General features: G+C 35.4%; 2 protein-coding genes, 1 long non-coding RNA gene and 1 pseudogene across 6 annotated transcripts; 2 read left to right on the top strand and 2 right to left on the bottom strand.

Moving 5' to 3' along the window:
• Nucleotides 1–686: 686 nt before the first annotated feature.
• On the bottom strand, nt 687–3,075 carry LOC116131181. The gene is made up of 2 exons (XR_004128224.1): nt 1,635–3,075; nt 687–866 (listed from the first exon to the last, which is right to left on the bottom strand). It is a non-coding gene; the product is annotated as an uncharacterized LOC116131181 (long non-coding RNA).
• Nucleotides 3,076–8,630: 5,555 nt separating this feature from the next.
• On the top strand, nt 8,631–11,327 carry LOC116131216. Its single transcript, XM_031416859.1, has 2 exons — nt 8,631–8,979; nt 10,864–11,327. The coding sequence occupies exons 1-2, from the start codon at nt 8,775–8,777 to the stop codon at nt 11,088–11,090; spliced, it is 432 nt and encodes a 143-aa protein (XP_031272719.1). The 5' UTR covers nt 8,631–8,774; the 3' UTR covers nt 11,091–11,327.
• A 3,877-nt stretch (nt 11,328–15,204) lies between these two features.
• On the top strand, nt 15,205–15,485 carry LOC116131265 (annotated as a pseudogene).
• A 4,078-nt stretch (nt 15,486–19,563) lies between these two features.
• On the bottom strand, nt 19,564–22,499 carry LOC116131271. Of its 4 annotated transcripts, none has more exons than XR_004128237.1 (3): nt 21,777–22,499; nt 20,503–20,645; nt 19,564–19,834 (listed from the first exon to the last, which is right to left on the bottom strand). XR_004128237.1 is itself a non-coding variant. In XM_031416931.1 (2 exons), exons 1-2 carry the CDS (start codon nt 22,177–22,179, stop codon nt 19,818–19,820), a joined length of 420 nt encoding a protein of 139 aa, XP_031272791.1. In that variant the 5' UTR covers nt 22,180–22,499; the 3' UTR covers nt 19,564–19,817. The 4 variants fall into 4 exon arrangements, 1 of the variants encoding a protein (XP_031272791.1); XR_004128239.1 differs by lacking the exon at nt 19,564–19,834 and adding an exon at nt 20,730–20,840 and having other exon boundaries at nt 20,503–20,638; XR_004128238.1 differs by lacking the exon at nt 19,564–19,834 and adding an exon at nt 20,730–20,840 and having other exon boundaries at nt 20,519–20,645.
• Between the last annotated feature and the right edge of the window lie 2,881 nt (nt 22,500–25,380).

Genomic DNA, 25,380 nt, shown 5'->3' with positions numbered 1-25,380 from the left:
CAGCACTGAATAAATACTTATTTTGACTATACAAACACACTTAATTGTCAATGATCTCATCCATCTTTGGCACTTATTGTGCATCATTATTGTATGAAAACCTTAGTTTGGTCCGAGTCAAGGGCTATATTGAATTCTTGACTTCATGTTAGGTAAACTTGATATAATTGAATTTAAGTCCATGTTACATGTGAATAGAGAGGTGCATACGAGCCGAGCCGATCCGAATAGTGGCTGGCTCGAGCTCAGCTCGAATGCATCGAGCTCGAGCTTGGCTCGATTATATATTAAACGAGCTGAGCCAAACCGAGTCGAAATCGAGCTAAACAATAAAAAAAAAAAACATCTTGCACGGTATCAATATTCAATTTTATTCTGCCTTTCTGCTCAATTTAATTTGGCACGTTATTAAACTAATCCAGCTCATATGAACACCCGAAATAGACTACCATCCATCGGCAATGAATCATCGCCTTTTACCGTAAAGCACATAACTTATATATTAATGCTCATCAGTATTTGCCGGAGTTATAAGGAACACTAAGATTCACGGATCTCCACTTTTCTCTGAACAAAATACAATGACTTGAACAATTCAGACAAGAAAATTTCACCTAAAATAATGGGCAGTAAATTACCGCAAAATTCAATTGATTTTAAATTTTGATCAATACTTCAGAATAAGGAATCTTTCTTGCAAATTTAATTCACTACCAAGTGTTCCCAGTGTCACATGAAAACCAACATAAAGAGATATTACAAATAGGAGCTATAGACATAATCCAAAACATTCACTTTCAGAGTCTCAAAAGCATGTTTCAATCATCTTCTCTTTCTGGGGGCAGGCCGCAAGGCAAGAGCATTTTCTGCACATAGAAAGAATTAACATTAGGGAATTTCCATTAGTAAGTTAAGATTTAAGTGAACTTTAACTTACAAAGCTTGAAAAGTTGACACAAAATATATAACCATGCCATCCAACAAATCAAGCTTGCTTAATGCTTCAACTGCTATAAAGCCAAGTTCCAAATTGTTATTTTTCAAAATGTATTAACATACTTTAGATGACATCATTCCAATGAATATTTAAAATTCTCTCCGTTCTCCACTACTTCTTTATTTACTCACAACATTGATAATTTTTTCTTATCTCTTATCTCTTCTTAAACTCTTTATTATTCCTTTTAATAAGAAAAAATCAGTTTCACTTTGTACTCCCAAACAAGTAAGAATTACTTAGATAGATGAAAAGCAAATTAAGATTTTAATGGTGGGCAACTAGTGCATACTTGCATACATAGAAAAAACATGCAGACAATACAGATGAATTATAAACATCATGCTTAAAGCACAACTCCATGTGCAATGTCACGTGTATACATAATAGGTGAAGTCCCTCATCTTATAGTGAGCAATAATGTCACATGATTGTGCAGTTTAATCATTTACAAGCTATTCCCACCAGTACTAAATGATTGCATTATGATGAATACCTCCCTTGCAAATCCCTTTCTCACACACACAATCCAGAACACAATCTACACCACTCTCAGCAAACACAAGAATACACAAGAATAAACGACCAAATAATGCCATACTTTTAATAAATTGGACTATGGAAGTATGAAACTTACTTTGTAACTTTTCTTGACTCCATACAGATTGCGACACCAATCACCACCACAGAGTATCACTTGCACAATATCGGGAGACAACGATGATCGATAAGTATCAATAACTTGACCCCCAGCACTGAAAGTTGCCTCCGAAGCAACCGTGGTGATTGGAATGACAAGTATTTCACGAGCCATCATAGATAGAATGCGATAGTTCATTTGATTTACCTTCCACCACTGTAACGCATCAAATGAGATATCATCCTCGTCTCATAACAAACATTTCTCCTCTAGATAACGATCTAACTCAGATTTCTCATGCTGCACCATTTGAGTTGTCCTAACAAACTGACAGAACCGTGAACTAGTACATTTAGGGTGTTGTACATTGTCCTGCTGAACTTTACTGATTTCTACAGGTGGTTCACTGTTGGAAGATTGACTTTCCGTTGCGTATTCCTCATAAATCTCATACAAGGCAGCTTGCACTTCATCAATTTTGTCTTGTGCTTCTTCATCAGGATACATTTATGGGTAGGCAAATTGCAACAGCCTCATTTTCATCCTCGGATCCAATACAGCCGCAATTGCCATTATGAAATTGCATTCCCCCCAATACTTGTCAAACTTTTCTTTCATCTTTCCTACCATTGATCGAATGGAATCATCATCATTAGAACACTTTTTATCTAGCAACTCTTTTATGTTAACAATTTCTTGCAAAAATAAGTTAGAAGTGGGGTACTCACTCCCCGATATGACTTTAGTTGCCGAGTTGAAGGCTTCCAAAATCTCACATACTTTCTCAAGTTTTTCCCAATCTTCATATATTGGGGCATAAGTAAAGTTATTATCCAATTGAACTAACATTGGAAACACATCTCTGTACTGCATTGCAAGTGCCAATATCTCATAAGTAGAATTCCACCTCGTTTTGCAATCAAGTATGAGTTTCTGCTTAGGCAACTGCAACATCTGAACAATCTCTAAAAACATAATTACTCTGGTCTTTGATTGCTTAACATACAAAATACAGTCACGTATGTCTTGAATGATGGGCTTAATTTGGGAAAGCTCAACCTGAACCATGAGATTCAATATGTGTGTCGCGCACCGCACATGAAATAACCTCCCACCACACATTAGCTTCTTGTTTCTTCCTAAATTCTCCCCCAAAATCTTGATTGCCACGTCATTACTTGAAGCATTGTCAACCAAGATACTGAACACCTTGTTCTCAATTCCCCATTCAATTAGACACTTACGAATAGCAGCAACTTTCTCAACACCAGGTCAAGGAGTCAGTATATGAACAAAATTGAGCACATGTTTTTGCAACTTCCAATCATTATCCATAAAATGTTCGATGAAAACCATGTACTCAAGCTTCTGATTAGAAGAATTCCATAGATTAGTTGTCAAACTAATCTTGTTAATACTCATAAGCAAATTAACCAACTTCTTCTTTTGTATCTCATACACAGTCACACAATGTTGTTTTAAAGCAGTACACGTTATCTTCTCCCATAGTGGCATACCACATCTTTGCATCATGTTAAAACCCTTCTCCTCCACAACTGTAAAACCCAGTTAGCAGCTAGTTCCTGCATCTTGTTCATATCAAAGTTGACATCTGAAAAGGCAGGTGCAGATTGCATTGAGATTTCATCTGTTAAACTGGCTGACCAAAAAAAAAATTGTGTTTGCCTCTGACTACCTATTCGCTTCAAACATGATTTCAAATGTCTTACAAACTGAGTTGTGCTCTTGGTCTCCGTTATTGCAAGTTTTGCCTTACAATAAATACACCCTCCCTTTGTAGAACCATCCGGTAGAACTACTTCTTTAAATTCATTTCAAACTGTTGATGTCTTTGGTCTCTTTTCCTCTGAAAATGATTAACTTGCTCCTTGTCAATATGAGGGGTAGAAACATCAACACCATCACCGGGTGTGCCTGTGGGTGTGGCACCGTCATCAGACCAGGTTTCAAAGATATCTTCTACTAGTTGCATTCGTAAAGTGGAAGGGTGTGTTCGATTGGGGGTGAATGAAAAATGCCCCATTGGAATAAACAAATCCCTCTGCAAAAAGAATATAAAGTTAGAAACATTAAGCCAAAAACCATTCTAGCAAACTATAGAACTACAGATGACTGAAACCCAACAAAGCCAATTAAAATCATAGTTCACTCCCCACAAACAAAAACGAAATCTGAACTGCATTGCACTAAACTGCAGAGTTTGTTGCCAAGTGTTGATGTGTAGTGAAAAGCAAAAATAAGAGGAACTAGTAGAGGGCAAAATATGAATGCTTAAATCAGTGCAAACTGTTTTGTAATAGTACTAGAAAGAAGATTGAATGGTAGTTTGGGGTATATATGACAAGTAACAATGAGGACAAGTTATGGGTCAAGTTGAGCAAGTCAATGGGATCAACACGCAAACCACCAGCGGGAATGGCAAAATGAAATATCAAAATCCATCAACAACTCTACAACTGTTATTCCAGTTTTATATATAAAGTATTATTGATGATAAATATCATTTTTGTTAAAATTTTGAGTAAAGAAAAAGAGTTTTTGGATAAAAACTAAAAAAAAAATAAAATTAACTAATTATATTTAGATTGTAAAAATAGAACCTTTCTGATTATATAATTCCATGAAAGAAGTGAAGAAACATGAGACCCTCTAGTTTAATAGCAAAATCTTTATATTAATAATTAATAGACTTACTAACCCAACAACCGATATGGTAAAAGTGAATGAAACTTTCAATAAAATCTCACAAAAGAATAATGATCAACAATCCAACTGATTAACTGGATCTAATTGTGCTCATATAATTTTATAGTTTTTCTTTTTCCATAGAAGAAGACTATGAAGTGCAAAGTAAGTCTAAAAGATTTATGAAAAGCATGGGCTAGTGTGAAAGCATATCAAAATTTGAAGCCTTGGATATATTCCAAATCTATCACTATCGCCATTTTCATCATCAACCATTTTAACTCAAACAACTACCAAAACTCTGCCCCCCTTTCACCCTTATCTTCTCTTTAATTATATTATTTCATGATTTCATAAATTCTCAAATAAAGACCTAATATCTGGAAATAAAATTCTGACTTGACTTGCTGCTACCAAGTTTTAATTCTTACACATGTTTCATAAACTCTCAAATAAAAACGAAAATCTTGCCTTCAAGCATTGTAGATTTTTCTTCTAATGGACATTGGAGAATATCTAATAACTTTGGGTGGGAAAGTAGTATTCCCAACTCGCTGAAACATTTCATATTGACTTTCCTAGATATATTGGCAGCTACCAATATATTCAAGCAATATAAATATGAAGGAAAATGTACCTTGTGGCAGCAATAGACTAAGAAGGAGCCTCTGTTCTAACAGTTTTTGCCTTGAGCTTCTTAGATAATGCTTCTAACCGATCTAAGTTCCTCTGAATTAGATACAGAATAAGAAACCCAAAGTTAAGAAAGCCATATACAGGGATTCAAACGTAACAGTGGCACGTTTTACTCAACTAATTTTCATTTTAGCACTTTGTCCCATGTATTTAAGCAGCCAAACAAGAAAACTAAAGAAGTTTCAATATTCTTATGTATCAAAACAAGAAATGAAGAAAGGAAGTAGCCAAACAAGAAAACTAAAGAAGTTTCAATAAACTCGATAGTAGCAGTAGGCTCAATTTGCTTACCTACATAACATTAACAAAATAACAAAATAGAAGTGAAGAAGGGAAGATGACGGTGGACAGTAGTAGCTGAAGGTTGGTGGCTGGTCAGTAGTAGCTGAATGAAGGCTGGTCAATGGTGGCATCTTAGATCTTGCGGTGTGATTTGGCAGAGGTGAGTAGCTGAATGTCTCTGTTTTTGGCTGAATGACTTTATTTCAGATTTTAGGGCAAATATAAATACGCGAGCTTTGCCTTACCGATCGATCTCACGAGCTCTCCTGCTCGAATGACGTTTGGAGTTTCTCAGAAGCTCACGAACAGTTCGAATCAAAACAAGAAAGCTAAAGAAGTTTCAATAAACTCGACAGTAGCAGTAGGCTCAATTTGCTTATCTACATAACATTAACAAAATAACAAAATAGAAGTGAAGAAGGGAAGATGACGGTGGACAGTAGTAGCTGAAGGTTGGTGGCTGGTCAGTAGTAGCTGAATGAAGGCTGGACAATGGTGGCGTCTTAGATCTTGCGGTGTGATTTGGCAGAGGTGAGTAGCTGAATCTCTCTGTTTTTGGCCGAATGACTTTATTTCAGATTTTAGGGCAAATATGAATACGTGAGCTTTGCCTTACTGATCGATCTCACGAGCTCTCCTACTCGAATGACGTCTCGAGTTTCTCAGAAGCTCACGAGCAGTTCGAATCAAGCCCGAAAAGCTTGACATTTTTCGTGAGCTTGAAGATAAGCTCGAACTTGTGAACTACTTGTTTTCCGATGAGTCGAGGCTGAGTTTGTCATGAGTTGATTCCGAGTAGCTCACGAGCTACTCGGTTCGACTGCACCCCATGACATGAATAGACTTTGGGTTATTGCTCATTTACCTAGAGGTGCATTTGGTTCAAGAATGTTGTATTAGTGAGAATGTTATATTAAGAGGAAGAGAGATTATCTTAAAGGAGCATTCAGATCGTATAATGTTTTATTATAAGGGAATATTATATGAACGAAATAAAAAATCACCTTGAAGATTAGAATGTTTAAAAAATGTGTTTGGTTGATTCGAATAAATTGGCGAATAATATGTTTGGTTGCAATGATAAATTAGTGGGTATGTTACATAGATTACTAGATTGTCCTCCTTTTTAAATATTAATATAATAGTATTTTTTATTATTATTTTTTGAATAATTTCTTTTAAGCCCCTACTTTTCAGATTTAGCAAAAACACCCTAGTAACCAAAAACGTTTTAAACTTAACAAAAACACCCCTATCCAACCCAAGCCACTGCCAACAGCCAGCCACCACCATCAGAGGCCATCAACAGTGTCACAAATTTGGCCATGATGCTAGTAGTGCCATAGATTTGGCCATGGCTATTTCACGGCAAAAAATGTGGCCGTGAAATGGCCAAGTCTTTGGTTGTGAAACGTCGGCTGTTTCATGGCCACAAATCTGGGGGTGAAATGTTGGCCGTTTCACGGCCAAATCTGTGGTCGTTTCAAGGCCACATCTTTGGCAGTGAAATGGTCAAATCTGGCTGTTTTCAACCACGGATCTGTGATCCATGGTCAGAAAAGACCTCACCGGCACACGGCTGGCCATATGCAGCCGGTTGTACGCCATTATAGCGACTTTTGGCAGCCTCCGACGGCGGTCCACGGTGGTTGGTGGTGGTGGCTAGTTTTGGGTACAATGACATTTCTATAAATAATAATAATAACAAGGGCAATATAGTCCAGAAAAAATAAAAAATGAGGACAAAAGGGTCTGCATGAGTGGATTGGGTGTTTTGTAGATCTTGACAAATATAAGGCTAATTTGGACCAAACGCTCAACTGTTTAGGTGCAATATGAGAAACAAAATATATTACCTTGGGTAAGTTTTAATACCAACACCAACCACCCCCCCCCCCCCCCCCCCCCCCCCCAAAAAAAAAAAGTCATTGTTTGTCATAAAATATGCCGGGAATAATTTTTTACAAACCAACCAAACATCATCATATGCTCAATTTAAAAAATATTACCCCAGTTATCTAATATTAACTCGATCCAAACAACCCTTGACGATTATTGGGAATGTTATATTAAATGTGTTTGGTTATATTAGAATAAATTGGTAGATATGTTAAATAGATTACTGAATTGCACTTCGTTTTTAATATTTGAGAATTTAGCTAAAACACCCCATAATAAAAGTTTAAAAATTAAGAAAAACACCTTAGCCACCCAAGCCACTGCTGGCCGTTAGCCACCACCACCGGCTGTTGGAACGGCGCACTATCAGTTGGATCTGACTGGTCGTGCATCTATCTAGTCAATTGTGCACTGTTCCGACATCAGAAGTCTGCGAACGATGGTGGCCATATCCGGCCACCTATCTTGGTAATTGTTTTCAAGTTCAAGGGTATTTATGTCCTGAAATTTTTGTATATAATGATAAAATAGTCAATGAATATTTTTGAAATTGTTTTCAAAACAAGGGCATTATTGTCAAAAAGAAATTAATAGTTAAAGGTAAAATTATAACAAAATCAAAATTATTAAGTAATATTATAATACCTAAAAAAGTTGTAGTATTCATATTACCACTTATATAACCAACAATAATTACTATTAGTTTTGAAATATTATCAAAATATTATATTATTTGACAACTAAATATAATAATATAAGTAATATAAGATATATTATTCTCGTAATCTCGTATAAACTCCAACCAAACATCACGTGAGAGTTAGCCCAATTCCAAATGATGATATTTGTTGATAAGTTTGGGCCTATTTGTAACACGGAGATGGGAATGGCCCTGAGGCCTCAACGTTCAAGAAAATAATACTTGTAGCAGTCTTGCATATCTACCATATCTAAGACAGCAAATACTTTTAGTATTAAATTGAAACTCATTCAAGATTATGTATAAAATCTCTCTCTATCTTTTACTCTAATCTTATGTTGAGAGTCTTCACATCAAAGTTTTTAATGAATTAGATGAAATCTAACTATTAAAATCATAAATATAAGCAGATTGATTCTTTCTTGACCGACCCACATTAGTAGAACCAGTCGAACAGGGTTCTAATTCCTTTGATTTGCTTGTGCATGAAACATTCTACGAAACATATACAGCCATTAATGATGCCATTTTGAACAAATTATCTGTGCAAGCATATGACCTATAACCATAAGACACAAGTTATTCTAACTGTCAGTTTGTCACGTGTCAAGAACAAAAGTAACTCAAAAAAATGGGACGGCGGAAGTGAATCCTGGTAACTTAATCTCCTAGGTTCCGCCCCACACACATTCAACACACAACACACAAACACAGATTCTCTTTATCTTCCCTTTTGTATGTTCTTTTGTGTGTATATAAACCAGTCTTCAGGCCAGCGACTACCTCACCATTAATTCCCACACAATCATTCTTCAATACAATAGTCTCGAGATAAACAGCAAAGTGTTTGAAACATGTCAGATTGGGGCCCAGTGTTTGTGGCAGTGATCTTGTTCGTGCTGCTAACGCCAGGTTTGTTGTTTCAGGTGCCGGGGCATCAGAGGTGCGTGGAGTTTGGCAATTTTAAGACAAGTGGTGCGGCAATCATGGTTCATGCCCTCCTCTATTTTGCTCTCATTTGTGTCTTCTTGCTTGCTGTCAAGGTTCATTTGTACCTTGGTTAATAATGTACTCATTAACATGGCTGTATGTTTGGCAATGAGATGAAAATTACTTAGTTCGGGATGTTGCAGCAGGGTTTCTAATTCGAGTCGGTTAATTGTGTAGCTTTTCATCACTTTGTTTGTGTCTTGGTCTTTTGCATTGATATAAGATGTAACTGACTGTTGAGTAATAATAGTACTGAGAAAGACTTCCATTTTCTTTCATCATTTCCTAAATCTATGCCCTTTCTTGCTTAGTGTTTTTTAGTTTGTGTTACTGGCGGCAATTTGAAGGCATATTATGATTTTCAGAGATACATGTATAAGCCGTTTATACGTATCAGTACTTAAAATAAAGATCTGTTTAACTAGACAAAATATTGTTTTCAGAGGGCTGGTTTGCAAGATTGAACGTACATTGCCAAAGGACTTAAATTTTCTTCCATTCTGCTCCATGGAGTTCTTTTGATTCTGGTGCACAGACTTCAGAGCATATTTCTCTGGTTCCATGAAAACCTGTATCATTTTGTTCCCAAAGACTATAAATTTGGTTTCCTTTGATTCTGGCACAACTAAGATTTTGCCAACCGATTCGTAACAGTTGTGTACTATATGCATTATTTAGATCTTGACTTTTAATAAATTCTATTACTAATAATGCATATTGGGTTGCTTTAAATTTGACAGCTGGGTTTATGTTTTAGGTGAATGTCGAATCCACCTCCTACTCTACAAGTTTCTTGATCATCTCTTGGACCATTTCTTCCTGAACTGGAATATTCTGAGGGTCATCTTGCTGAACCCAACTCTTACTGGTCTCCTATATAACCATATTTACTACAACATTTCTTAAAAATTAACATAATATTTAGTATATTAAAAGATTGGTACAACCCTCTGTTTTAACTGCATAAAAATCTTGGAATATCCTAGCCTAATCTTGACGAGATTCACAGAATCAAACGATCAAGAAAATTACCAAATCCAAGATTCCAGCCCTGCCTTGAGAGCTCTGATACACCAGAAAATAGGATGTTTGGTGAATAAAAGTTTTACCAAACAATAAAGTAAATAGGAAAGATGCCTACTCAACGAGACAGCCAAAACGTTTTTAAAAAATTATTTTGTGGTGGTGCTGCGTTAACGAGGTCAAAAGAACTTTCATGAGATGGCCAATGCGCCACAGCCACATACAGTGTGATCAAGGATGGCTTGCTCAGATTCTTACCCAATCGAATCTCTTTTTCCTCTCCCAACAACTCTTTGTACTATTGGCTAATGGCTGTAAAAGACCATTGAATTACCAAGAGGTTTAATATAAAGCTGTGCCAATCTGCTACAAAGCTAGATTCTAATGTTCCCCTGACTCCTGAGAGTAAAGTGTACTTGAAGTTCTCATCTGAATTCAAATATTATCTTTACCGTTCGTTACAGCTATCAATCCAATAGCCTTCACCCACCAATTAAGATTGATAGGCAACATCACTCATAGCTGTTCTCATTTCTATTATTTAATTAACGTAATGAGCTAAATCTTTCAACACTAAAGTTGACAATAGTTAAATGGGTGGCGTACAAAGTGGGTTTCTTCCAACATATTTTTGGAAGAAATCATTTCATATAAAACTCGATATTACTGTATTATGTTGTGTCATTAGCGAAGCTCAAGTCATGATATTGCCACGTTGCCATAGCATACTGGCATCTGTCCAAAAAGCACCAGTTGAACGTGACATACCCACTAGATCTACCGAGAAGAAGATTTCTTGTTGTGTACTACTTCTTGATCCTCTTCGTTTATTCTTTGCTTTAATTCCTTCTCTCAAACGACAGTTCACATACTATTATTCTCTTCTTCCTTCATCTTTAAGAGAGCTAAGAGTTGTAGTGAGCTGAACTTTTTTTATTCAGAAAGAGATGGCAGATTGGGGGCCTGTGGTGATTGCAGTGGTGTTGTTTGTGCTGCTAAGTCCAGGATTGTTGTTCCAGTTACCAGGAAGGAACAGAGTGGTTGATTTTGGAGGCATGCATACTAGTGGTCTATCCATTCTTGTTCATACCATCATCTTCTTTGGCCTGATCACCATCTTTCTCATCGCCATAGGTGTCCACATCAACACTGGATGATCACTAGTCCAGTATTTGTATCCACTGCATGCTGCTGGTACCGTTACTGACTTACTTCCAATACTTTCTAAATCTTTGTTTCAGGTTCAGGGTTTTAGTTTGTTTACTATAAAGTGTCGACTTTTGATTTTGCCATTGTTGCGCTCTCTAATTCAACAAGAAAAGACGGAAAAAAAAATGTTTGTTAACTGTTATAAATGCATGATCTGAATTTCAATGACATGGTTAGTTTCTCTAAAGAGGGCAATACTCAAGTTGTCAATTTTAATGGTTGATTACATATGATAAGATTCTTAAATCATAATTGAAGTCTCGAGAGGATAATTAATCTACTTCTGAATAAGAACGACAGCTTACCCGTTTCTGTAGACAGAGAGCCGTGCCAAATAATGCTCTTGTTAAGCAAAGCTTTATTTCGCTCAATCAGTCAATAATGACAAAACTCGAGCTGACCCGTGTAAGCTAAACACTCTATCCTTCATCCCGCCATAATATTTCATGACAACTGTCAAAACGATCATTACAGAGGTCNTGTATGAAACCTTAGTTTGGCCCGAGTCAAGGGCTATATTGAATTCTTGACTTCATGTTAGGTAAACTTGATATAATTGAATTTAAGTCCATGTTACACGTGAATAGACTTTGGGTTATTGCTCATTTACCTAAAGTTGTGTTTAGTTCAAAAAAAAATGTTATATTAAGAGGAAGATAGACTATCTTAAGGGGGTGTTTGGATTATATGATGTTTTATTATAGGGGAATATTATATGAATGGAATAAAAAATGATCTTGAAGATTAGAATGTTTAAAAAATGTATTTGGTTTGTTCGAATAAATTGGCGAATAATATGTTTAGTTAGAATGATAAATGAGTGGGTATGTTATATAAATTACTAAATTGTTATCTTTTTTAAATATTAATATAATAATATTTTTTGAATAATTCTTTTAACCCCTTACTTTTCAGATTTAGCAAAAACACCCTAGCAACCAAAAATGTTTTAAACTTAACAAAAACACCCCTACCCACACCAAGCCATTGCCGGCAGCCAACCACCACCATCGGAGGCCGCCAACAATGCCACAAATTTGGCCGTGACGCCAGCAGTGTCATAGATCTGGCCATGGCCGTTTCACGGCCAAAGATGTGACAGTGAAATGCCGACTGTTTCACGACCACAAATTTTGGCCATGAAACGCCAATCATTTCACGGCCAGATCTGTGGTCATTTCACGAGATCTGACTGTTTTTTACAGATCCATGGTCGGAAAAGCCCTCATCGGCGCACAGTCGGCCATATACGGCTGGTCATACGACATTATAGCGACTTTTGGCAGCCTTCGGTGGCGATCCACGATGGCTAGCAGTGGTGGCTAGTTTTGGGTACAATGACATTTTTGTAAATAATGATAATAACAAGGTCAATGTCGTTCGAAAAAATAAAAAAATGAGGACAAAAGGGTTTGTATGAGTGAATTGAGTGTTTTGTAAATCTTAACAAATATAAGGTTAATTTGAACCAAATGCTCAACTGTTTAGGGGCAATATGGGAAACAAAATATATTACCTTGGGTAAGTTTTAATAACCGCGCACCCCCCCCCCCTCCCCCCCCCCCCCCAAGGTTTAAGATTCCCGACAATTTACCGCTCAAATGCCACTAGTTGTCGTAAAATATTTCAGGAATAATTTTTTATAAACCAACCAAACATCTTCATCTACTTAATTTAAAAAATATTACTCCAATTATCTAATATATCCGATCCAAATGGCCCCTAAAGATTATTGGGAATGTTATTAAATGTATTTGGTTATATTGGAAAAATTGATGGATATGTTAAATAGATTACTGAATTGCACTTCTTTTTATATTATTGTTTAGATGATTATTTTAACCCCCAATATTTGGAATTTAGCTAAATCACCCCATAATAAAAGTTTAAAAATTAACAAAAACACCTTAGCCACCCAAGCCGCTGATGGTCGCGGGCCACCATCGCCGGCAGTTGGAACGGCGCACTACCGATTAGATCTGACAGTCGTGCATCGATCTGGTCGGTCGTGCGCCTGTTTCGACAACAGAAACAGCAATCGATGATGGTGGCCATATCCGGCCACCAGTATTGGGTAATGGTTTTCAAGTTCAAGGCTATTTATGTCCTAAATTTTTTTATATAATGATAAATAGTCAATGAATATTTTGAAATTGTTTTCAAAACAAGGTATTATTGTAAAAAAATAATTATATTAAGGGTAAATTATAACAACCAAGATTATTAAGTAATATTAAATACCTAAAAAAGTGTGGTATTCAGATTACCATTTATATAACCACAACTAATTATTATTGTTTTAAATATTACCAAAATATTATATTACTTGACAACTAAGTATAATAATGTGGGGGCATTTGGATCATATAATGTTTTATTATAGGGGGATATTATTTAACGGATAAAATCACCTTAAAAATGACTAGGAATGTTTAAAAAATGTGTTTGGTTGGTTCAAATATATTGGTGAATTATGTTTGTTGAAGGATAAATGTGGGTATGTTCTATAGATTACTAAATTGCCCTCCTTTTTAAATATTAATTTAACAGTATTTTTTATTATTATTTTTTGAATAGTTTTTTTAAACCCCCTACTTTTCAAATTGAGCAAAAACCCCTACAACCAAAAACGTTTTAAACTTACAAAAACACCCCTACCCCCACCCAAGCCACTATTGGCAATGCCACAGATTGGCCGTGAAACGACCAAAAGACTTGGCTTTTCATGGCTAGATCTGTCCTGTTTCACGGCCACATGCTTGGCCGTGAAACAGCCAGATCTAGCTTTTTTCGACCATGGAACTGTGATCCATGTCGGAAAAAGCCTCACCGAGCACGGTTGGCCATATACGGCTAGTCGTATACCATTATGGCGACTTTTGGCAACCTCGATGGCGATCACGTGGTTGCCGTGGTGACTAGTTATGGGTATAAAGGTATTTCTGTGAATAATGATAATAACAAGGGCAATATCGTTCGAAATTTTTAAAGGAAGGACAAAAGTGTCTGCATGAGTGATGGGTGTTGTGTAAATATAGCAAATATAAGGTTAATTTGGAACAAATGCTCAACTGTTTAGGGGCAATATGGGAAAAAAATTGTAATACCAGGGTAGTTTTAATAACACCCCCCCTTAGGTATTAATATTACCGGAAATTTACCCCCCAAATGTTACTGTTTGTCATATAATATTGTGGGAATAATTTTTTAACAAACCAACCAAATACGTCATTTGCTCAATTTAAAATTATTACCCTAGTTATCTAATATTAACCCGATCCAAATGGACCCTGTAAATAATATATATTATTCTCGAATCTCATTACACTCCAACCAAATGCCTCTCTCAATCCCAATGATGATATTTGTTGAAAAGTTGGGCCTATTTCTATCACGGAGATGGGAATGGCCCTCAGGCCTCAACGTTCAAGAACATAATACTTGTACAGTCTTGCATATCTACCATATTCAGACAGCAAATACTTTTAGTATTATTAAACTCATTCAAGATTATGTATAAAATCTCTCTCTCTCTTCTCTCTTTTACTCTAATCTTATGTTGAGAGTCTTCACATCAAAGTTTTTAATGAATTTATGAATCTACTATTAAAATCATAAATATAGCAGATTGATTCTTTCTCGACCGACCCACATTAGTAGAACCAGTCAAACAGGGTTCTAAGTCCTTTGATTTGCTTTGTGCATGAAACATTCTAACAAATATACAGCCATTAAGGCCATTTTGAACAATTATCTGTGCAAGCATATACCTATAACCATAAGACACAGTTATTCTAACTGTCAGTTTGTCACGTGTCAAGAACAAAAGTAACTCAAAAAATGGGACGGCGGAAGTGAATCCTGGTAACTTAATCTCCTAGGTTCCGCCCCACACAATTCAACACACAACACACAAAACACAGATTCTCTTTATCTCCCCTTTGTATGTTCTTTTGTGTGTATATAAACCAGTCTTCAGGCCGCGACTACCTCACCATTAATTCCACAAACATCTTTCTTCAATACAACAGTCCTCGAGATAAACCGCAAAGTGTTTGAAACATGTCAGATTGGGGCCCAGTGTTTGTGGCAGTGATCTTGTTCGTGCTGCTAACGCCAGGTTTGTTGTTTCAGGTGCCGGGCATCAAGGTGCGTGGAGTTTGGCAATTTTAAGACAAGTGGTGCGGCAATCATGGTTCATGCCCTCCTCTATTTTGCTCTCATTTGTGTCTTCTTGCTTGCTGTCAAGGTTCATTTGTACCTTGGTTAATAATGTACTCATTACGTGATGTTTGGCAATGAGATGAAATTACTTAGTTCGGGATGTTGCAGCAGGTTTCTAATTCGAGTCGGTTAATTGTGTAGCTTTTCATCACTTTGTTTGTGTCTTGGTCTTTTGCATTGATATAAGATGTAACTGACTGTTGAGTAATAATAGTACTGAGAAAGACTTCCATTTTCTTCATCATTTCCTAAATCTATGCCCTTTCTTGCTAGTGTTTTTTAGTTTGTGTTACCGGCAATTTGAAGGCTATTATGATTTTAGAGATACATGTATAAGCCGTTTAACGTATCAGTACTTAAAATAAGATTATTTAACTAGACAAAATATTGTTTCAGAGGGTGGTTTGTGCAAGATTGAACGTACATTGCCAAAGGACTTAAATTTCTTCCATTCTGCTCCATGGAGTTCTTTGTATTCTGGTGCACAGACTTCAGAGCTATTTCTCTGGTTCCATGAAAACTGTATCATTTTGTTCCTAAAGACTATAAATTTGGTTTCCTTTGATTCTGGCACACTAGATTTTGCCAACCGATTCGTAACATTGTTTGTACTATATGCATTATTTAATCTTGACTTTTAATATTTCTATTACTGCTAATGCATCTGTGGGTTGCTTAAATTTGACAGCTGGGTTTATGTTTTAGGTGAATGTCGAATCCACCTCCTACTCTACAAGTTTCTTGATCTCTTGGACCATTTCTCCTGAACTGGAATATTCTGAGGGTCATCTTGCTGAACCCAACTCTTACTGGTCTCCTATATAACTATTTACTACAACATTTCTTAAAATTAACATAATATTTAGTATATTAAAGATTGGTACAACCCTCTGTTTTAACTGCATAAAAATCTTGGAATATCCTAGCCTAATCTTGACGAGATTCACAGAACAAACGATCAAGAAATTACCAAATCCAAGATTCCAGCCCTGCCTTGACAGCTCTGATACACCAGAAAAGATGTTTGGTGAAAAAGTTTTACCAAACAATAAAGTAAATAGGAAAGATGCCTACCAACGAGACAGCCAAACGTTTTAAAAAATTATTTTGTGGTGGTGCTGCGTTAACGAGGTCAAAAGAACTTTCATGAGATGACCAATGCGCCACAGCCACATACAGTGTGATCAAGGATGGCTTGCTCAGATTCTACCCAACGAATCTCTTTTTTCCTCTCCCAACAACTCTTTGTACTATTGCTAATGGCTGTAAAAGACCATTGAATTACCAGAGGTTTAATATAAAGCTGTGCCAATCTGCTACAAAGCTAGATTCTAATGTTCCCTGACTCCTGAGAGTAAGTGTACTTGAAGTTCTCATCTGAATTCAAATATTATCTTACCGTTCGTTATAGCTATCAATCCAATGCCTTCACCCACCAATTAAGATTGATAGGCAACATCACTCATAGCTGTCTCATTTCTATTATTTAATTAACGTAATGAGCTAAATCTTTCAACACTAAGGTTGAGAATAGTTAATGGTGGCGTACAAAGTGGGTTTCTTCCACATATTTTTGGAAGAAATCATTTCATATAAAACTCGATATTACTGTATTATGTTGTGTCATTAGCGAAGCTCAAGTCATGATATTGCCACGTTGCCATGCAACTGCATCTGTCCAAAAAGCACCAGTTGAGGTGACTACCCACTAGATCTACCGAGAAGAAGATTTCTTGTTGGTTACTGCTTCTTGATCCTCTTAGTTTATTCTTTGCTTTAATTCCTTCTCTCAACGACAGTTCACATCTATTATTCTCTTCTTCCTTCATCTTTAAGAGAGCTAAGAGTTGTAGTGAGCTGAACTTTTTATTCAGAAAGAGATGGCAGATTGGGGCCTGTGTGATTGCAGTGGTGTTTTTTTGTGCTGCTAAGTCCAGTGTTTGTTCCAGTTACCAGGAAGGAACAGAGTGGTTGATTTTGGAGGCATGCATACTAGTGGTCTATCCATTCTTGTTCATACCATCATCTTCTTTGGCCTGATTACCATCTTTCTCATCGCCATAGGTGTCCACTCAACACTGGATGATCACTACTAGTCCAATATTTGTATCCACTGCATGCTGCTGGTACCGTTACTGACTACTTCCATCCTCTACATCTTGTGTTTCAGGTTCAGGGTTTTAGTTTGTTTACTATAAAGTGTCGACTTTTGATTTTGCCATTGTTGCGCTTTCTAATTCAACAAGAAAAGAAAAAAAAATGTTTGTTAACTGTTATAAATGCATGATCTGAATTTCATGACATGGTTAGTTTTCTCTAAAGAGGCATACTCAAGTTGTCAATTTTAATGGTTGATTACATATGAAAGATTCTTAAATCATAATTGAAGTCTCGAGAGGATAATTATCTCCTTCGAATAAGAACGACAGCTACCCTTTCTGTAGACAGAGAGCCGTGCCAAATAATTTCTTGTTTTAGCAAAGCTTTATTTCGCTCAATCAGTCAATAATGACAAAACTCGAGCTGACCCTGTAAGCTAAACACTCTATCCTTCATCCCGCCATAATTTTTCATGACAACTGTCAAAACGATCATTACAGAGGTCTAAGTGATAAATTATATGGTGATTTTGGTTTATTATTTTAGATAGGATTTTAGAGATAGTATTGGATAGTTATATATAATTATTATGAGTAAAGTTTAAAAATTTATAAAAAAACTTTATAGGTTTGCTAATTTAACTAACACTCAATATATAATTTTTGTAAAATGACAAAAACACTCCATCCATCCACAGTGTCAGTTCTGGTCACCACCGTCAGAATCTGGTTGAAATCTAGCGTTACGACGCAAATTACGTGGATCGATCGGACGTGCGTCAATTTGGCCTTTTTTGGCTAAATTGCCAATCCGTGGCATGGTGGTCTGGCCGTCAACGGCCGCAAAAGGCTAGACTGCTGTCAACGATGGCCAAAGATATGTCGTCGTTCTCGGTCAACGATGGCTAGATCTGACCAGAAAAGGTCAGATCGGCGAATTTGATTATTTTCGATCGTTTTTAGGCCGTGTGACAGATTCAGACTACTACCGATTACCACCGACGTGGTTATCAGAATTTGATAACTAAGGTAGATGAGGGTGTTTTTTTAATTTTTAAATTTTTTTCTGGGGATATTTAATGATATATAAAACTTAGGGGTTTAAAAATAATTTAAAAATATAATATATTTCCTAAATAATTAAATAAACAAATATTTAAAAATAAGATTAAATATAAATAGAAATATTAAATCAACCACCCCTAATTATCAGTTACACTTTATATAAACTGTGCTGTTATAAGTAAAATGCAATATGGGTAAGGGAGACTCACCTTGGTAATCCAACGGTTTATGATTATTTGCTAAACGTAAATGTAGTACATTTGTATATGATTTATTTGAAATAAGCTGACTCAGACATGTTATAAAAAAAATATAATAATGAGCAAGGGAGACAAGCGGCTATATTAAAAACAAATTTGAATTCAGGTTTCAGAATAGACATCCACGACTTCGGCCCCATTAAGAAAAGGAAATCGAGATAAAAATAAAAGGGCTCCACAAGCTAGAAAATATTTATCATGTCTATCAAACCGACCATACTCTTATAATTAGGGATGGTTCACTCTGCTAATAACACATCCATTCTCAGACACTCCCATAAGAAAAGACAAATGCCCAACGAAACCTTATCGCGAGGGAACCTCAAGATTTTTCCCTACGACTTCTTTTAATTAGCCTTCCTCCCATTCATAGTATGGCGCCTTGCAACTACAATAATACTCAAAAAGCAAGCAAATTCTATGATTTTTGAATTCGAATTATAGGAGACACTGATAGAAATGACCACTGAAAACAAACAAAATTCTATGAATTCTTGAATTCGAATTCTCGAAGATACTAATAAAATTGACCTGAATACTCTCATTGAACAAAATAATAATAATACTCAACCGTTTTGCTGTCACTTTGCTTCTACTTTTACTTTTTTCCTACCTATCATTAATATAAATATGATATAAATGGATTAACAACGACACATAAAATTTACTTAACCCAAAAGAAAAAAAAAGCCACATAAAATAGAGCTTTTTTGTTTATAAGTAAAAATAAAATAAATAGAACTTAGTAATGGAACAAACCTCCATTACCTGGCGAGTGGGATATCATTATACATTAATATAAAATCCCCAACAATTACTGTTTGACTATAACAAAGAAGACATATCCACATGTTTCCTTAACGGATTGAAAAACAGTCATCCACAATTCCTGTATCATCAATACTTCCAGAAACCTAATTGGATTTCTTTTCCTCTGTACGTTGCTAGAACCGAGCACTACTCACGTCACAAGAGAATTAGCTTTGCCGTACATATTTCAACCATCCTTTTGATCTCCCTTCTCTCTTCACAAAAACTTCCATGCTGCACAAAGGGAAAATTGTTGAGACAAAACATACAGACTCCAAAATTTTAGTTTTTTGCATGACGGAGGACATAAGTTCAATAAGGGGCAAGACATATTTCGTGCACATAAGGGGTATATAACTCATGCTCGTAACAACTGTACAGAGCATAGACAACTCCCCAATCTGAAAAGGGTGGTGGGAGATTCACAACACAATCCTACAACTCAACATTCACACACAGTTGCATACAGGAAATATTATTCAGCAACCCTAAAAGTCCTGGATTGATTGCAATCAAAACATCAGTACTAAATCCCCATTGTACTCACACTTTGGTTAAGTGTAATTCTTTCATGGTTGGCAAGCATTTGGACAACCATGAGCTAAAGCCAATGTGCACTAGTGCGAGTATCAATATTTCAGCTGACCTAATTCAGCCTTGGCAAGGCCCCTAACAATAGCAAGGATAGCATGGATTGTAACAGTATTAAGTGATTTCCTAGGCACCAACAGGATTAAATCATTCTCTAGCTGGTTGAAATAGGCTGTGACTATACGAGTAGAACTTAGCCACTCCTAATAAAAAATAATCCCTTCTTATGTGTCAGCACTATTATGGCTGAGGTTATAAACAAATTGGAATTTGAGCTGAATTTAGAGCTTGAACAAAGAAATCAAACTCACCTATCCCATTCAAGCTCAAGCTTGATGAACCATATCATTCATAATTGACTTATTCCACTACTTGTCTCCACAGTTTAGAATGTGAAGTGAAATCAACCAACCAACAACTGGGCATATCTTAAAGAACTTAGGCAACCTGCAGGCTATAACAACGTTGAATAAGCCAAAAAGAAAAAGAAAATTACATTAAAAAGCCATTTTTGCAGATTGCACGGTTAGCCAATTACCTAACAGAATCCACATATTGCCAATATATACCTACAAAAATCCACATATTTCCAAGATATATAATGGCTTCTTTCTAACTATGTCTAATCTTCTGAAGTGACCTCATAACTCTGCATAGTAGCAAATCAATAACCCGTCAGAATGACAACGGACATCAGGATATAATGCAGGTCAGGGTCAAATATAATGGAAAGTTGAAAAAAGTAGGAATAAGCAAATAGAAATTTTCATTATGACAGTTTTCTTACAAACCCCAAAACCTAAAAAACATATTGTGTCCACGCAAGGTTAATAGATTCTGTCAAAGCGAATGATAAGACACGCTTACAAGAAATAGTTTGGTTGAATCTTGATTTCATTAGGTAGTAATTCAACTTTTCTATTTTCCTCTTTAAATTGTGCACAAATAAGCTCTGCCCCCATTTTTTTTTCCAATTTTCAATCCGGTTTCGGCAAAAACCAAGATGAACCTTTTGACCCTGTAATCTCCAAAATCATAAGATTATTACTTTGTAAATCGAACAATCTTTTTACACCGAAGCCGTATGAAAAATATGTTCTGTATCAAAGTTTTATAACTTCTAAGGCAGACTTATAACTCTGCTAAAACACAATTGGCTGCGCATAACCGGAAAAAAGGAAATTTAAAAGTTGCAACATTTCCTTGGTTTGATTGTTAAAATTTAAGAATTTTTTTCCTAAAAAAAAAATTACCTCATATGAGCTATGACCCTTAACTAACATCTTAATAAAATTAGAATCGATCAGCACATGTCCACGGCAGGTATTAAGTTATTCTATCAATAATATGGCTCAAACCATCGACATCCATTAAGTTCATCAACGTATCTAACTGAATCAGAGCAAAATAAATTTCAAAGGTTGAAAAAATTGCTAAATAGCGAGTTAAGTCATAATTTATTTGAAAAAAAACCTCTGTTCTTCCGTAGATATCAACAAAACCCAATTTGGAACAAAAAGTTCCCAAGAACAAACAAGACAATACAAAATTGGAAAGTTTTTTCTTTAAAAATTAAAAAACATACCAGGTATATCCTTTCTCGGCGAAGAAGGTGGAGCCATAGCGTAACAAAATATGGATTTACCCAAAACTGATATAGTAGAAACAATCCCAGCAACATAAAACACCATAACCAATCCAAGAACCCAAGGCATCAACATGAACCCTATAAAGAACGTCACTGATCCACACAGCATCAAAGCTAACGAAATCCCCAGCATCAACGACGCAAATCCCGCCGGTGAGATCTGCATCGACGACGACGACGACGACCTCCTCGTCGACGACACAACCGCCTCCGATGACTGGTCGGAGTACGGCATCGGCGAAGGCGGTGATCGCAGGATGTTCAACACCAGAGCTGATAGCTCGTAAAAGATTCTAGACTGTTGATCTTGTTGCTGCTGTTGCTGTTGTCTTCTCATCATTTTTTGTTTTCTCCAGAAAATACCAAATGGATAGACCAAATTTAACCTAATCCGAGAAAATTAGCGAGAAAAAACAGAAAGAAAAAGAAAATTTGCTGACAACGAGGAAAATGGATAAACTTGGCAACTGCTATCTAAAACGGTGTGTGATTGGAGAGGAATTCAACTTATGTTACAACTGGAAAGTTTTGACAGGCAGAGGTTTGTTTGTTTCACAGGAAATTCTTCGAGAAACTCAGAGAAAGTGACACGGCGGTGCAGTTATAGTGTATTGATTTCGGAATTTGCATTTTATCTTGATTCTTGAACAAGCAAAAGCAATCAAGATAAAATGAAATAAAATTATAAAGTGAAAAAGAGTCTGGTACCTTTTTCAGTTGAGATAGGGACGCGTAGTTGCTAAGCGTGCACAGCACGCGCATAGGATTAGAGTAGCCGGGAAGGACAGAGTGGGGCCGGGTGACGTGGGGCCTTATCTTCTTCAAGTAATTGTGTTCTAACTTCTAACATAAAAGCACGTGGTCTAGGTTTTGGCAAAGCGGACAGGTTGATCATAATTATATCTGTCTATAAATATGGATTACTATTACCTAATTTTGAGGAATGGATAATAAATTAATAATAAAATTACCTCAGTAGATAGCTGTAAAGACTATAAATAATACGATTTTATTTTAAAATATATATAACTTAAATTCTTTTGCCAAAAAAAATAAATAAATAAATAAAAATCTGTACAAGCCGTAATCGTTGAAATACTATTTGAGAAGGATAATTTCTAAGCTTAGGGTATTAAATATATGTTGACTGTATTTTTTTGGTATGCTTATAAAAGGTGTTTAAACGTTTAAAAATAATTTTTAATCCGATTACAAAAAATTGTAAGGTTTATTATTGTTTAATCTTTTTTAAATTTCATCGTTTGGGTTTATAATGATGGTCAAGTTGGTAAGATTTACCAGAGTTTTTTTTTCTTTTTTTTAAATGACCGGAGATGTTCAACTCAATTTATGCGTATCTCAATTAATCTTTTAGATCTAATTTTTTTTTTTTTTTTTTTTAATGACCAAGGTTGTTTAGGCTAGTTTACGTATATTTCAACTAATTCTCTGAGACCTTAGAACTAGCGATTGGTGTCCGAACTAGTTTACGCGTATATCAACTAATCTTCTGAGACCCTGAAACTACCTGCTAGTGTTCGACCAGTTTACACACATCTCAATTAATTCTCTAAGACCCTGAAACTACTGACTGGAATAAAAATTTTAATGACTATCTTTATTAGTAACTAAAAAGGTACCACCGAGAGGTAATTGACTTATGAGAGTTTCTTTGTCTAAAGTATTTAAAATTGGGTTAAAATTGTTGGAATTTATTATGATTGTGGGAATATTGACGATGGAGGACCTACTCCAAAAAAAAAAAAAATTTAATTAAGTTTACCTATATAAGTTAAAAATTCTAAGAAAGCAATTATCATAATAAATATCTTATTGTGATTAATTTCTGTAATTTTAAGAATTATTTTGATCCTTTTTAATCCTTTTTCTAAAGTTTTTTCATCTTGTGATGTGCTGCATTTACCCGCCATTGGTGAAAGCTTGAGTTGTCAATTTAATGAAACATTACAACGACAAAATCAAATGATCTAATGTTGGAAGTTGACCCTCCATGGATAGAACAATAAAGAGGTTTTGTCAAGAGAACAAATCTCATGAATAATTATGTGTAGGGTAGTCACTTGACTTATCCAAAATCATTGTACTAATTGGATTGGATTGTATTGATATATCATAACAATTACGTTCATCACTTGGGAATTAGCAGTTTAAACCTCTTATCTTTGATTTCATTTATTATGTTTTAACTTTTTTTTTAAAATATGTGAAGAGTAAAAACTAGTCGACATGTATATCAACAGGATTTGGGTTCAGTCTTTGCCAGCAAGTTCGACAACATAGTTAGTGTCGTTGGATGATCTATCCAACGGTGTAAATGATGAGTCTTTTGATGAAACCGTTTTCTGACAATTGACATTGACAGGATCTAGGTTTAGTCACCGACGGCGAGTTTAACCATATTACCAATACCGTTTGATAGATCGACCGTGGACAATGAGTCCACAGTTTATTTGAAAAAAAAAATTCAGAAAATGTGGTTAAAAATTATAAAGTCAAACAGTAAAAGATTCTATAGTCTTTTCATAGCTTTACCCTTAACAGGTAACATATTTCATTAACAGATTTGACCGATGGGTGGGAAATTTATTTTTTTTTGAAACATTTCCGGTGGAAAAGCTTACTTAGGCTTAATCTTGGGTGGGAAATTGTCATTTAGATATAAAAATTAGGACTGAAAAGAGAAAAAGAAAATAAAAAGATATAATGATGAATAAATTGTCAAAGAATTAGGTGGGGTTGGAAGGTTAGTTTAATAAAAGACTGAATCGACACTCCAAGACTAACCCTATTATTTTATAATGAAAATAGAATAAAAAAATATCTATATATTTATGTATGAAACTTGTGGTGGTGGTCTCTTTCACGTTTAATAGTGATAACTATTGGATATTTATGACTCACCAAATACATCTTCTGAAGATTTATTTGGTCATTCGATTATTTCATTATTGAAGCTGATTTGGCAATCCAATCCTACAAGTTAAGGCATTGAATAATTCTAAGCAATCTTACACGTGAACCCTGGGGTTTGTTTGTTTAGCTAATTGATGTAGTACTTTTAAAATATTATTGGTAGGTAGAGTTAAGTGGTTATTACGAGGTAGGATTTGAAAATTAAAAATTATTAAATAATTTAGGATATGATTTTGAGAATAGGAAAATAAATATATATTTTAATTTGGAATAGGAATAGGATAGAGAAACAAACGCACCCATGAGTCTCTATAATAAGCCATCAAATCATGGGAAAATTAATTAACTAACCATGTGTTTACCATGTTTTTTAATCAACAAAATGTCTCCTACCGAACCCAAATGGGTCGGCCTCTTGGCTGTGGTGGGTCCATGATTTTTGTCTTAGAACAATTAATGAAAATTTTAAAAAATCATCAAACTTTAAGAAAAGAAAATAATACAATACTAAGAACTTGAAAGAAAATAATATAGTAACACAATACTTGCCGATTTGAATAAATCAATGAGAAGTATAATTTTGAGTAAATGTGTTGAGTAAACTTTG

The sequence above is a fragment of the Pistacia vera genome, unplaced genomic scaffold, assembly GCF_008641045.1.
Source record: "Pistacia vera cultivar Batoury unplaced genomic scaffold, PisVer_v2 Contig230, whole genome shotgun sequence".
NCBI lineage: Eukaryota > Viridiplantae > Streptophyta > Magnoliopsida > Sapindales > Anacardiaceae > Pistacia > Pistacia vera.
This window is presented reverse-complemented; position numbering and strand designations above follow the sequence as displayed.

What these genes read in the sequence shown, in the direction of transcription:
- LOC116131216 (XM_031416859.1), top strand. Translation starts at nt 8,775, where the DNA reads ATGTCAGATTGGGGCCCAGTGTTTGTGGCAGTGATCTTGTTCGTGCTG. An exon ending in CAAGGTTCATTTGTACCTTG is followed by an intron (nt 8,980 to 10,863) that starts GTTAATAATGTA and finishes TGAGCTGAACTT; the next exon opens with TTTTTATTCAGAAAGAGATG.
- LOC116131271 (XM_031416931.1), bottom strand. Translation starts at nt 22,179, where the DNA reads ATGATGAGAAGACAACAGCAACAGCAGCAACAAGATCAACAGTCTAGA.